This window comes from Lutjanus erythropterus, chromosome 12 (assembly GCF_056507025.1).
Source record: "Lutjanus erythropterus isolate fLutEry1 chromosome 12, fLutEry1.hap2, whole genome shotgun sequence".
Taxonomy (NCBI): domain Eukaryota; kingdom Metazoa; phylum Chordata; class Actinopteri; order Lutjaniformes; family Lutjanidae; genus Lutjanus; species Lutjanus erythropterus.
The window spans coordinates 15,888,284-15,901,862 of NC_139328.1; the positions used below are offsets into that span (position 1 = coordinate 15,888,284).

Sequence of the window (13,579 nt, forward strand, 5' to 3'; positions counted from 1 at the left end):
TGTTGCAGCATCCTTTTTCATACCAAAAACACTTGCAGACTAAATTTTTTGTATGTTAGTGTAGGTTGAAACAAGTTTTTTCACTGTAGAAATTCCAATAAATGTTTTTTTTCTAATAAAATACTTCTTAGATCATTCATTATGATCTCACACTCACATGAAAGAATCTCACATTTTGGTATAACAGTTTATTTTCACCACCTATGAAAAGCAATCAGTCAATAACTTATTACAGAGTGGTGATGGTTAGGTCTTACACATTGTGGCAGGGTGATGAGGAAACCTGCGAGGAGAAACGAAGTGAAGCATAGCATTTTTAATGGTACAGATGTTTTGAAATCAGCGTTCAAGGCTTGTCGAGTAAACAGCCCCAGTTGAATCTCATGTCTTTATTTAACTGCACACAGTTCACCTCGAGGGCAACCTGTCCTGAACCCGTTCCCCACACACACTTCCCCCAAAAAAGCATTAGTGAGGATTTGGCAGAAAGAACCTCATCTGTCAGTACATTTGAGAACAATTCCAGGAGATGATGTGAGCCAAGCACTTAAGAAAAGACCTGAGATTGAACCCAGATTTCCCAGAGGGCCAACAGGTGAACAAGGGCAAGTATTTGACAGTGTTACGTGAAAATCTCCATAATACATCTGAGAAGATAACAAGCCAGAATGTCAAGGACAACAGCTTGGCTAGGCTTTTTTTTTGTACAAGTTGATTAAATGACTAAAGAAGAAATATTTTGCTTTTTATGATATGAGCACCTTATCAAAGGCTTTAAAAAATATACAATGTGTATAAAACATTTAATGAAACTGCAGAGCTAGACTTAAAAACCTCTTTCAAGGATCCAGTCCAGAGATTGCCTCTCGTCATATCTCCATTTTCAAAGCCCACTATGGTTGAATATTTAACACCATTTGACAGAATTTGTTTTACAAGCATCCGTGTTGGTTACAAAAACAAACAAAACAAAAATTAAGGTCATCAAATCTTTAAAGACACCAGTTTTACTGCACATCTATGCAGACAGTGCTTGGAAATGGCAATTTGTACGCGTGTTGGATGTTGTCTTTGTCTTCGAGGAAATCTTCCACAGCTACTGCTCCTCTTCAAGTATTTCCAGCCGCCGGGGGCCGTACAGTAGAACGTATGCTATATGCCAGTCCCCGCCACCAGACAGTCGCAAGATATCCTCAGGAGACACCACGCTCACTTTGTCATCATCAAACTTGACCCACTCGTCTAGCAGAGGCAGAGACCACAGGAAAAAGAGGAAACATTAAGTTCCTGAACATCTGTGTACACGTACAATGAGGTTCCTGTATGCTTTTATGATTTGTGACTCATCTGCGTGCAATGTGAAACAACGTGTTACCTTCTTTCCGCTTGACCCATCCCACATAGTGACCTGATGAGCTGGAGCGGCCCTGGTGTGTCAGCACAGCCTGCAGGTCGTAGTAGCCACTGTTGTTGGACCCGAGGTCTGCAGGACAAACAGTTGCTTGTTACAATTTCCTCAGGCTCATAAATGACTAAAGTGGCAAACCTTAAAAGGGTGAAAGATGCCCTCCAGTTCTCATACAGTGCTATGCACCCATGTGCGCCGTGCTTAGCTATGTGGGACGATGAAATTTTTCAGGGACTTCTAGGGATTTGACATTTAATTGCAATCTTTGGTCAGTGCAAGTGCAGCATTTATAACAAGACATTCAAAGACGTCACCTTGGGAAACACAAATTGACATTTTTCACCATTTTATAGACCAAACAACTATTAATCGATTAATCAGCAAAATAATCAGCCAATTAATTGATGAAAATAATTTAGTTGCAGCCCTGACATGTATATTGGTGTGTTTTCATAATGTATGAAATTAAAGATGCAATTGCAGATTTCTTGGCCAATTCCATTTTTCTGTCTAAGGACTTCGATTGACAGAGTACAAAAACATATGCAGAACTTGAATTATATGTTCATAATAAAACACTTTAAAAAATAACTTTCATATTTTCTTCAAACAGTGCCCCAGGTTACTGCCAGGCCCTGTCCTCTTCCTCTCTTCTCTTCATCATGTTGGGCTCAGACAATAGGAGTTTTAAAATCCTACATGATTTTCAAGATTTGGAAATAATGGCGTATCACACACTACAGGATATTATTAAGATTATTTACCAGAGGGAGGGAATACAGATGTAAACAAAACAGTAGTGCAACAGCTTGAAACAAAAGCAGAAGGATAAACGAGTCTGGATGAAAACATGTCTGGGGAGACATAGTCCACACGAGTTTTCTATTCAGTGAGATTTTAACTGTCAGTATGTCAACAGTAGCATGCAAGCTAGCATTAGCCTGAAGGGCGAGAATGTTTAATGTTATCTGAAAACATCATCAGCTATTCAGCTGCAGCCCATATTTAGTATTGTATGTTTTGAATCCTTGAGTGCCTTGAATCTGATTTATTTATGTCACTATTCATGGATGAAGGCATACTTTTCCTCTTATGTGTTAAAATTATTTATATTTCACCAAATATGTATTGTGCTATTTATATAACAAAAAAATGGTGAGATACATTTGCAATGACTTTTATGACAGTGTTTTAAGTGTAAAGTGTACAGAGGGTGTCAGCATCATGTCCTAACATACCATCAGAGAATGAGAAAGGCTCATATTTCACTTCTTTTGCTGTGTCTGGCTTCTTCATCAACTGATGCCAAAAAAAGAAAAAAGAAAATTGTCAGACGCTGCACACAGCTGATAAATGCACAGCGTGGTAAAAGCAGGAGAAGTTAAGCATGAAAGTAGGGCTGCACAGTTTATCAAAACACTATCAGAATCGCATTATGGCCATGTGCAATATCCAAATCAAAGAAGCTGCAATTTTTAAATCAGGAAAAATGTGTGACAGAACTGCATTATGAGGTACTGCAGTGTGTTTGTTTGGTACTGACACCAATAAATGCCGCTTCATCTTAATTGAAATAGTTTTCCTCAGTGAAAATGAAAATTGTGATGCAAAAATCACCAATGCCACTAATCATAAATAATATTGCAATATCTGTCAAAATAAACACAAAATGTTTAAAAAAAAAAAAAAAAAAAACATACTGTGCAGCCCATCATGAAAGGCAAAAAGTCAATTAAATAAATAATCTATATATAGATCGGTCTGACCTTTTGCTGCTGTTTCTCTAGCTTCTTGTCCTCAACCTCCTTAAACTTTGACCTGATTGGCAGCATTTTCTCCTGGAGGTCAGCAGTGCACAGCTCATAAACATCCAGCATGAGCGGGAACTTGACATCCTGCCATAAAACAATAAAAGAAATATTTTGGACTCGGAATTAATTGACCATTTATAGAGAATGCAGTTATAAATTAGAGATTACTGTGACTAAAGACAAACCTTAAGGACTTTTGCATTGACAGACTCCTTCTCTTTGTAGAAAAATCTGACCATTTGAACGGTCAAGTAGGCAGGGAGACGGCTGAGTTTTGACTAGAGGGTCAAGAGGATCACTTCAGATGGTTAATACATTTTAAACTTCACTGTGCAAATGTAGCAGTAAATTAAATAACTTCTTCCAGATTACAGGGAAAGGAAATACTTACAGATTTTATATACAGGGCATTTCTTTCCAAGGTTGTAGACATTTTTGTAATTTCTTCTTGCAGTCTCTGGAGAGATAAAACAGACAGAAACATGACTTGATCCTCGTTACCTTGGAGACAAACTAACCCCGGGTTAGTTGCACATACGTATTGCATTCATTACTTTCACTCTGACTGAACTTGGACAAACATAAAACATCAAAGTATACTTTTAAATGTCCAAGCAATAAGGTGGATGACTTGTTAGACACAGTGACAGCTTCTCAAGTTGAAACATCTTTCATGAAGAAATCACATGATCTTCTTACAATAAATATTTAATTTCATCTATTCAGCTGCGTTTTTTTTAAGACTCTGATACACACCAGCCTCAGTCCTGTCGCAAGGTATTTGACTTCCTGGTTGATGAAGCAGCTGAGCTGGAGCTGGCTTTCCTTGCCCTTGATTGGCTCCTCCTCCTCAGACTCTGTGCATTTCATACTGAACAGAAGAGTTAAGAAAAAGCTGAGCAGAGTAATGTCACACAACCACACACAGGTCTGATTGATCCAATCAAACCATACTGAACTAAGATATAAATCAACAAAAGGCACGATGCAAGGATACCTAGTTTCAAATTCGACACCAAAATACTGGTCAATGAAGTTTTTCTTTGCAGAGGCAGAAGCAGCTCCACTCTCAGACTCAGTCTGTGAATTGAAAAACAGAGCACAAAAATAGAAGGCATCATTTAATTTTATCAACTAACTTATCAATTACAGTTATTCTGTCATCATAAAACAACATAAGGGGAAAAAAAACATTAGGTTTTACCTCCATGGGAGTCTCTGGCTCTAGTGGCTCCAACTTTTGCTGAAGCACTCTCATCATCTGCAGCCAGCACTCATTGGCATCCTGAGGGAACAAAAAAGACAAACAAGTGATGCCAAGAAGAGAGACCATTAATTCATTTTATTTTTGTCCCCAAACCCTCATGGGTTTAAGTACAATTACAATGTTCAAACATTGCACTACATTTCAATATCTAACAGAATTTACAGGTAACCAGGTTATTTATATACAGCTTGGTCATAAACATCTCTCCCAAGTTTGGCAAATAAAGTCTGCTACAAAAAAAAAAGTTCCCTTCCTTAAGAACAACTCCAGGTTTTCATAATCATCCAGCAGAAAGAAGACATCATAAATGGAAGACATTTCAGTAAAAAGCACATCCTTTACTTACTCGTAAACAGGACGTCAAAACACAACATGAGCTTTTTTTGAATTCTCAGTTTCACTTCGCTCACAGAACAAAGAAAGAATGTTCTCCCCTGGAGTGACATTAAACCACTCAAATATTGAGGATTTCAACACATCAGCTCTGGGATGACCCTGTGAAATGTCACACTTACAATGTCTTTTAGTCAGTCTGTGAGGGTCCCATCTCATATCTCCACTAATGACCAAAACTAAATTTAAAGACCAATATATTTATATAGATGATGTTAATGAATAATTCAAAGGTTATGATAAGAAAAATGGCATTGCAGTAACTGTGGAGAAGAGTTTCTCACCTGCTGGAGGTACTGTCCCTGGTCCCCCTTCTCAGCAAACTGTGGAAAGGCCATGTGAAGGAACTGCAGCAGAATAATGGGTGGGAGGCTGGATGAAGTCTTGTCCATGGTCTCATACAAGTCACGAAGGGCTGAAGACATAAATACACATTGATTTTATATGCATTAGCAAGTTTACTACACCAGTAAATAACCTTTGATTTCACAACATTAATGATTCATTATGCATTATACCTGCTGTGATGTACTGTGATGGTGCATTTGCTCCTGAAGATCGCAGTGCACCTGAATACCTACAGGGAGAGAGATGATTTCAGCCAAACAAGGAAAAGGGTAAAAACACACACGCTAAATGAAAAACAAACATCCAAATTTCAAGCAGTGACTCATTATTTTTAGTGTCTTAAACTTGTGAATATATCCTGAGACTGGTTAATAGAAAACAAACCTTCTGAGTGCAGTTTTGAGCTCTGGCACAGAGCGCAGACATTGCACTGTGGCGTTCATATAACAGGTGTTGCCCAAGTTTGTCAGCCCACAAGGCAGCTCCAACTAAAAAGGAAAAGAGTGGGATAAATTCTATATTATCAAAGTAGAATAAAGTTTCTAAAAATTAAGACTGTAGCAAAGATTCATCATGCAAATGTTTCCCAGGAGATGACAATACAGGAAGATCAACTTTTTTCTTGTCAACTTTTTATATAGTTCACTAGTGTTGTCAAAAACATCAATACTGAATATTTGAAATACTTGCAAAAATCAATTTTTGCAGTATTGATATCCCAGCACCAGCTGCATTTTCTCACGCTTTCTCCTCTCCGCTGACAAGTTGACACAAACCGCTGTAGTGGCCATGTAGCATTGCTTCCTCTCACTTACTCTATGATGTCGCTTCACTCGTTCATTTGCATTATCTGTTGTCATGTTACAGCCTTTTTATATTTATCTTTTAATAAAAATCTTAAATGTTGTGCAATCAGTGTCAAGTCTCTTTTCCCTGTGGTATTAAACTGATATTTTTCAAGGTATTGTACTTAAATTAGAAATTCTAGTATTGTGACACTATTGTAAGCCGATTTCATCTTCAAATGTTCAGTATTGAATATTGCCATTTCATCCACTCTCAATAAGATGAGTGTTAATCCCAGACCAAAGCTTTGCAGAAAATGTTTCCAAAATGTGTGTTTTTCCCCCACATTTTATTTAATTTAAAAGGTTCACTTAGTTTTTTTTTCAGACGAGTCTTTAATTCACAGGCTAAATTATTGTATCCCCGAGTTTCCATTAGTGCTGAGTAGTTGCAGTGAGCCATCCTGCTGAGGTCCAGCCAACACATGAAATAATTACATTTGTGGGGATTTCAAAGAAGAGCTGGCATCATCAGAGATAATCAAATCAGCTTCTCCCTTTTCCTGTTAAAAAAAGGACTCTTTGGACTCTTGACAATTTACTGAGGAGAGTCTGCAGCCCAAACAGCATCACAGAATCAAGTGACACAGCAGTTTGTTGCTCATCAGCATTTACTGTTCAGTGCACAATTCGTCCTCAATAGAAATGTTTTATAAACATCGGCATTAATTCATGAGTTAACAAAACAGCTTAATTTGTTAAAAGTACATTTCTCTCAGATTGACACAAGTGCTGACCGAACAAAACCTCTCATTTCAGAGGCTGATCTCCCAAAAAGGGCACATATAGTATATTTAGTTTACTGTGTTCTCTACGTGATAAACATCACATTGGAAAAAAACATGTTTCATTGGCCATGTCAGTGTAGAAAACAGCAATCATTATATTTGTTTTAGCTGTAGTGGTAATTTTCAGGCTTACTCACCGCAGAGGCCAGCTGCTCCTCAGTCATGTCCTCCACAAACATGGGCCGGACAGCCGGTTCCTCAGGCAGGGCATCTGCTGAGCCCATCATCAGCAGAGTCATCCCCTGCAAAACAATCAGAAAAACACAAAAACTCACCAACTTGATTATTGAAATACGTTTGTTGTATGGCTCTGAGGATTACGAAATGCTTGCCATAATGCATTCTGATGCAGCGTAAACACTCACATTTTTCAGTTTAATGTTCCCCCACTCATCATCCTAGAATAAGGACAAGACGTGTTAGCTTCTTAAAAGACAGATAAGGACAAAGACAAGGATGGCAGTTTTTACTGTCACAAAATCCCATGAAAAGACAAACAATGTGTGTGTGGGGGGGGTGTTTTATACCTGCAGTTCAATTCATTTGGTCCAGACCAAAATAAAAAAATATACATTATTGTATTTTAGTTCCAGTCCAGTTTCTGTCCACACTGACTTTTTACCAATAGTTATACAGACTGAAAGGTAACTAGCTGATTGGACAGTTTTGGCAATTGTCATTTTTTTTCCATCAGGACCTTCGTGGGGAAATCAAATTACAATGACTGACAGAAGTTTATGCAGCACTTTAATGCTTCTGATGTGTTTATTAGGCCTGCAAAATTAATCTAAATATTATCAAAATCACAATGTGGCCAGGTGTTATATCCAAATTGCAGAACCTGCAGTTTTTTCACTAATTAAAAAAGCATTATAGAAAGTACTGTAGTGGCCAACAAACATGCTTGTTTGGTACAGACCCTAACAAATGTCACATCATCATGTTTTTAATAGTTTTCTTTCAGTTAACATGAAAATTGAAAGCATACCACATATTGCGACTTCAGTCAAAATAACTGCAATATGACTTACCAAATCATGCAGTATCTAAAAATAATAGTAATATTTTTCACTACATTGTGAAGCCTTAGTGCATACTTATGTTCTTTATGAAGAAATAACTGATTATAAGCATTATTAGATTGCAAATTCACTGCAAGTTATAACTAATGAGGAAGAGGTAGGCACAAGATGAAAAGGAGGCAACTTGTACATTAATGACTCAGGGCTTATTACTTGGAATCACTGTCACACACTTTAATGGACTTAATAAAGAACATGGAGACGGAGACAAGCATAGTAATTTTAAAAGCTTTTGACCAATTGATCAGGGAGAATACCCGCGCATACATTTTAGAATGGTGATTTTGGTGATTTCCTGAACAGATTTCACAATCAGTGGATTGATTTATTTGTAGTTAACCTTCTGAAATCATGGTAAAAACACATATTAGCTGTCATAAAATCCTGTGGTTGGTTCATTTGCTTTCAGACCACAAACAAACTGCACAAACTACCCCGCTGTTTGGTCCACACCAGGGATCAATTGACAGCTTTCACACAAGCCCAAATGAACCATACTAACCAGACAAATGCATCAGGGTCTGTTTTAACGGAAGCACACAGGTTAAGCGTGAAAGTATCTTTAATACTTTTTAACTTCCCTACTCTGTCTGTGGCACTCAACCTCAAGCCCATTACTTCCTACTGAAAACATAAAAAAGTCAAATAGTTTCAGTTTTTTAAAGGCTCACTAAACAGCTGGGCATTTGTTGGGTCTATGGATTGATACAGATTTGGTGCTCTTGTCAAAATTTATAACAACAGGACAGTGTATATGCAGCGTCCAGCTCTATGGGGTGTTGGACAGGAAGCTCCTAATGTTTTTAATGCTCTAAAAGGCTTTGGCTCAACTGGAAACACTTGTTAATAATCAATTAATTTTTGATTTGGGTTTTTTCATGGGATTTGTTGACAACCAGGAAAAATATAGAACACTGCCCAATCCTTTAAAAAAAAAAGAAAGCTTACAGAGCATTTTTTTTTCACATGCACAACAGAACCAGATGCTTGACTGTTGTCCTACCTTCAGAGTGCCTCCCTTCACCATGACCTTCTGTCTGTCTGGTTGAACTCCTGTCAGGGCAAAGAGCTGAGCCTTGAACACCATGGGTGGTTCCTCAGTGTTCAGCTCTACTGCATCAAACTTCTCTTTGCCCCATTTCACATTTACTGAAAGAAACAGATGGATAGTACATACCCACATTTTAACTTTCCAGTGTGAGTGCTGGTAGGCACCATAACTTGTCAACTTTGCCAAACTGCTGCCATGTATGACACAGCATCTAGTGGGCAACAGTAAAACACTGGCATCAGACAGCTATAGTGTCGGGCTAAAAGCTCAAAGTATGAGCTAACATACAGCTGTTTGATTGGCAATGTAATGAGACAAAGCGGATGATTAGACATTAAAATACCCGTATAAAATTAAGGTTTAGTTACAACAACAAACACGTGTTCAATAAGCATTGTTGGTCTCTAACAACACGCAACTGCAGTCAAAAGCTTATAAAGTGTACACTCATGATTTGGCTAACTTGGTTAGCAAGGTTACCTGTGCTAGTAAAAGGCGTGATTCTCTTAATTTATACTGGTACAAATGAGGCAAGTATGTGGCTTAAACTAAAAAAGAATACAACCACAGTCGCTGAGTTGTGATGTTAGACAATAGCCTTAAATAACTAATTAAACCACCTTACTCAACGTCAACTGTTTCTTAGCTAACGTATCTAGCTGACACTAGCTAGCTTTTGGTCTGTCATATCCCTGCTAGCGTAGCCGGCTTCACCAAATACATTGGACAAACTCCACTAACAAACAATAACACAGTTAAAACAGTGTAACACTTTATATGTTCTCCCATCTCAGAATACTGTTTTTGTAATAACTCAACCAGTGGCCTAACAAGGCTAATAGACTCCCTATTACCGTTAGCATGCTAACTGCATATCATGCTAAAGCTAGCTAAGCTAGCATGCTAAACGTAATTTACGTTACTGCATAAAAACACGTGTAAGTGCTCGTGTTTTTATGGTCATTTTCAATGGCAATGAATATGTTGTATTAAAATAGCACCATACCTGTAAACACCGGCATATTTGGCAACCGTTTACTTCCTCAACTCTTTATTTTTCCTGTTTGGATCCACAGGGGCGCGAATGAAGAGTTGGCTAGTTCTCAGTCTGAACTTCATTCAAACAGAATGACGCTGCAACAACACGCTGGGAACTTATCGATGCGCTCTGACATCTGCTAGACATCCTGCCGCATCCACTACACCCAGACTACACACACCCAGATCATCCTGCCACATTAATGACAGTATTTATGAGTCAGGGCTGTTGTTACAGGGGTTTATCAGTCCACAACACTCAGAGTAGGTGATAGTTTCCTTCCCCACCAAATAAAAACTGACTTGGGGTTGTCTATCCTTTTGCTATGGATTAACCGGTTGGAGAAAACCATTTTTTTACTACTAAAATACTAACTGGCCCAATAATAACTGTAATAATTCGATTAAACACTAATTTGTTTAGAATATGCAAATTGGAACATCTAAATAATGCAGGTCTTTAAATGTTATTTTTTATCACTTTTAGTCAATTTTAAATAAATATGACTATGAAATGAATCCTGAAATTAGTAAATGAGGCAATAATATGTAAATACATGTAAAAAAAAAAAAAAAAAAAAAAAAACCAAGTCAATATAGTTAAAGAAATGACATTTTCCAAAGAACTATTTTTATTTCCATGGACTTTTATTTTATAATTCCACCCAATCTAGTAACGCTATCTGAATGTATGAAACAACCATACCCCTTAAATTTGGGAGTCTCCTGAAATGACTAAAAGTATGAACTGAAAAAAAGTCCTTTATAACAAATTAAACTATTTTATTTAGCTATTTCTATATATTTACATTAATTTGTATATTCATTGCCATTTATTCATTTCAGGATTTATTTAATAGCTTTATTTATTAATTAATATTAGTATTAAATATTGACTAATATGGCATTTCATTCAGATAGGTCTCCACGATTAGAAAATACAACCTTAAAGCTCTCAACAAGTGAATTGATATTGTGTGTCTGTGCTACACGTTTCTAAAGAAATGATCAATTAAATGAACCCTTTTGGACTTTTAGGCTCCCTGAGAGCCTGCTGTCCACTCTGTCAGACTTGTAATCCACTTTGGGGATGGACCCATGTATAGCCTGATAAACATATGAAACCCAGGATGGGCAACTTGTAGTGAAAACTAGCATACAATGAATGATAAAGATATGTTTATTGACATATCCATCAGTGCGGACTCCAATGCAATTAACCATGCAAATTATCCAAGACAAGAGTAGATCATAGTTCCAGTGCTTTTTTTTAACTGAACAAAAAGTTACAAATAAAAAGATTGCGGAGGTATTCCATAATCCTTATGTCTCTCTCATTATATACACTATGGGGGCTTTGCATTAACGGGACATTACCGTGTTAGAGAAACAACTTGTAATTGTTATCAAGGACAATCGTTGACACAGGTAGGCTTGCTTTAGGTACACCATCCCGAAATTTGTCATGTGATATGAATGAACCGAGTCTGGGGGACTTAGTTGTTTTGACACGCTAGCTCTTTTGCAATGTGTCCATAAAGAGGTAATCTAATATATATATTTTATATACTCAAACCAGAGAAAAGAAGTTCCGATAAAACCACAGATGTGTGGCGATTTCTTAAAAAATAAATGATGGAAGAGTTAAGATTTGTCTTGTTTTGGAGAAGGAAAAAAAAAGCAAACAGATATGGCAGTAAAATCAATATCCAAACGTTAAGGCACTAGGTGGGCCAAATGCTACACCTGTTTAGTCTTCTACAAATAATTTACAATTCAAACAGTGCAGTTTTACATTTGTTAACTTAATGTTTTCCTTTTGAACCATTTATCTAGGAATCAATGTAAGGCAATACATTACAAAAAAAATAAACAATACAAGAAAAAAATATTACAGAAAACAATGTACCAAATAAACAGAAAAAAACCAATGAAGTTTTAGGACTCCTATATGCCATTACAATGGAATTTCCTTATGGCTTGGAGCAATAAAAATAATTATAATAATAAAAATAATGCATAGATTTAAATGATGATCTTGCATGCTCCTCACTCAATACTCAAAACATCTAATACTCATGTCCCAATACTCTGTCCCAAACCTGATAAGTGACTTGCAGTGATAAGAATAAAGGCAAACAGGCCAGATATATTAGATGAAGAAGGCATCAGTCATGTTTTTTTAAGCTGGAAACAGAAGTATGCTTGCATTTAGCTTGAGTATCTGTCAGGAGGGGAAAGAAATTACAAAATACGATATTCATTTTCCACCCCTGAGACACAACCACTCACTGCAGATTTGCAATCCCTGTATGACAGTACCTAAAACTGAACTCATACTTGCAGGAGTCCCAGCAAAACCCCCTTTTACCTCCCAATTTCCATCATTAAGTGTCATATAATAATGAAACACAGAATGTCTCCATGACATGAGTCCCTCTTTCACTCCATTGTCCATCTTTAGTTCAAGACAAGTGCGCCATCTTCTGGTAGAAATGAAAAGTTGCATGTTTGTTGAGTTGAACGTGGAAATGGTGGAGGTGGGGGATCAGGCTTCTTAATGTCCGTGATGCCTTGTGTCTTGACATGTGTTGTAATTTTCCAGCGCTGGTTATTTATTGATATATTTTTTATTTTTAATGATTTTTTTAAGTTATACAGGTTTCTCCGTTTTTGAGGATGAGGAAGGAGGGAAAGTTTAGAGTCCAGAAAAAATCCAAACTGTTCAGATGGTTAGCTGAAAGACAGAACAGAGACAGGTGTCCAGTAAAAGAAAGACACAATATCTTAACTTTGGTTAGTAACCCATTCTAAGTCAACATACAACAGAAAAGCTGGTTTACAGACACTGCAACACCATTAACACCTTTGCATCATGTTTGATAGGTGATGTAAAAATCCTTTAAGTGGACAATTTTAACGAGAGCTGTATAGTAAGTTAGTTACTGAACCCAACAACACATTAGTGCCAATTAGAAAAATCCCAAGTGTCAACTGGAAAGAGCCCAGGAGTCAACCAACCAACCAACCAACTAGGAAGTGTCTCGTGTTAGAAACACCCAGTAACACAATTAATAAATAGACAAGTTTAAAGCTGTAGAGAAAAGTCTAAAAAAGACATCAACACTTTTTGCAGAAGTTCCTGTCAACAAGTGCTGGATGTTGTGTCTGCTGCTTGGAGGCTGGACTGCGCTCGGCTACAACACAGGAGACAAACAGCAGGTCACGCCACTGACTTGACCACATCTCAGGCCAGCACATGGGATAAAATAAGACTTCTGACTGCAGCACACCCTCACTTACGGCCTAAGAACAACATTACAGTGCCTTATGGTATAAACCCCAATTCCAAAATAGTTGGGACACTAAAATAAATAAAAACAAAATGCAATGATCTGAAAATACTTTTCAACTTGTATTCAGTTGAATACAGTACAAAGACAAGATATTTAATGCTCAAACTGATTAAGTTTATTGTTTTTTGTAAATGTCCACTCATTGTGAGTTTAATGCCTGCAACACATTTCCAAAAAGTTGGGACAGGGGCA

At 37.2% G+C, this 13,579-nt stretch overlaps 2 protein-coding genes across 4 annotated transcripts in view; both read right to left on the reverse strand.

Moving 5' to 3' along the window:
* Positions 1–173: 173 nt before the first annotated feature.
* Positions 174–10,157, reverse strand: usp14 (ubiquitin specific peptidase 14 (tRNA-guanine transglycosylase)). The gene is made up of 16 exons (XM_084731569.1): positions 10,000–10,157; positions 8,946–9,091; positions 7,226–7,258; positions 6,998–7,102; positions 5,612–5,715; positions 5,398–5,456; positions 5,164–5,294; positions 4,424–4,504; positions 4,217–4,299; positions 3,976–4,090; positions 3,611–3,676; positions 3,405–3,497; positions 3,175–3,303; positions 2,647–2,707; positions 1,376–1,483; positions 174–1,242 (listed from the first exon to the last, which is right to left on the reverse strand). The coding sequence occupies exons 1-16, from the start codon at positions 10,013–10,015 to the stop codon at positions 1,097–1,099; spliced, it is 1,476 nt and encodes a 491-aa protein (XP_084587695.1). The 5' UTR covers positions 10,016–10,157; the 3' UTR covers positions 174–1,096.
* Positions 10,158–11,193: 1,036 nt separating this feature from the next.
* The window catches only part of rock1 (Rho-associated, coiled-coil containing protein kinase 1), a 40,951-nt gene continuing 38,565 nt past the window's right edge, over positions 11,194–13,579 (reverse strand). Inside the window, exons 33-34 of one of the 3 annotated variants that reach the window (XM_084731454.1) lie at positions 13,159–13,228; positions 11,194–12,768 (exon numbers count right to left, since the gene is read on the reverse strand). In XM_084731454.1, coding sequence (XP_084587580.1) covers positions 13,177–13,228 — 52 coding nt within the window. In that variant the 3' untranslated portion in view covers positions 11,194–12,768; positions 13,159–13,176. Of the gene's footprint in view, positions 13,229–13,579 lie in introns of all 3 variants that reach the window. The other 2 variants (XM_084731455.1, XM_084731453.1) reach the window with 2 other exon arrangements.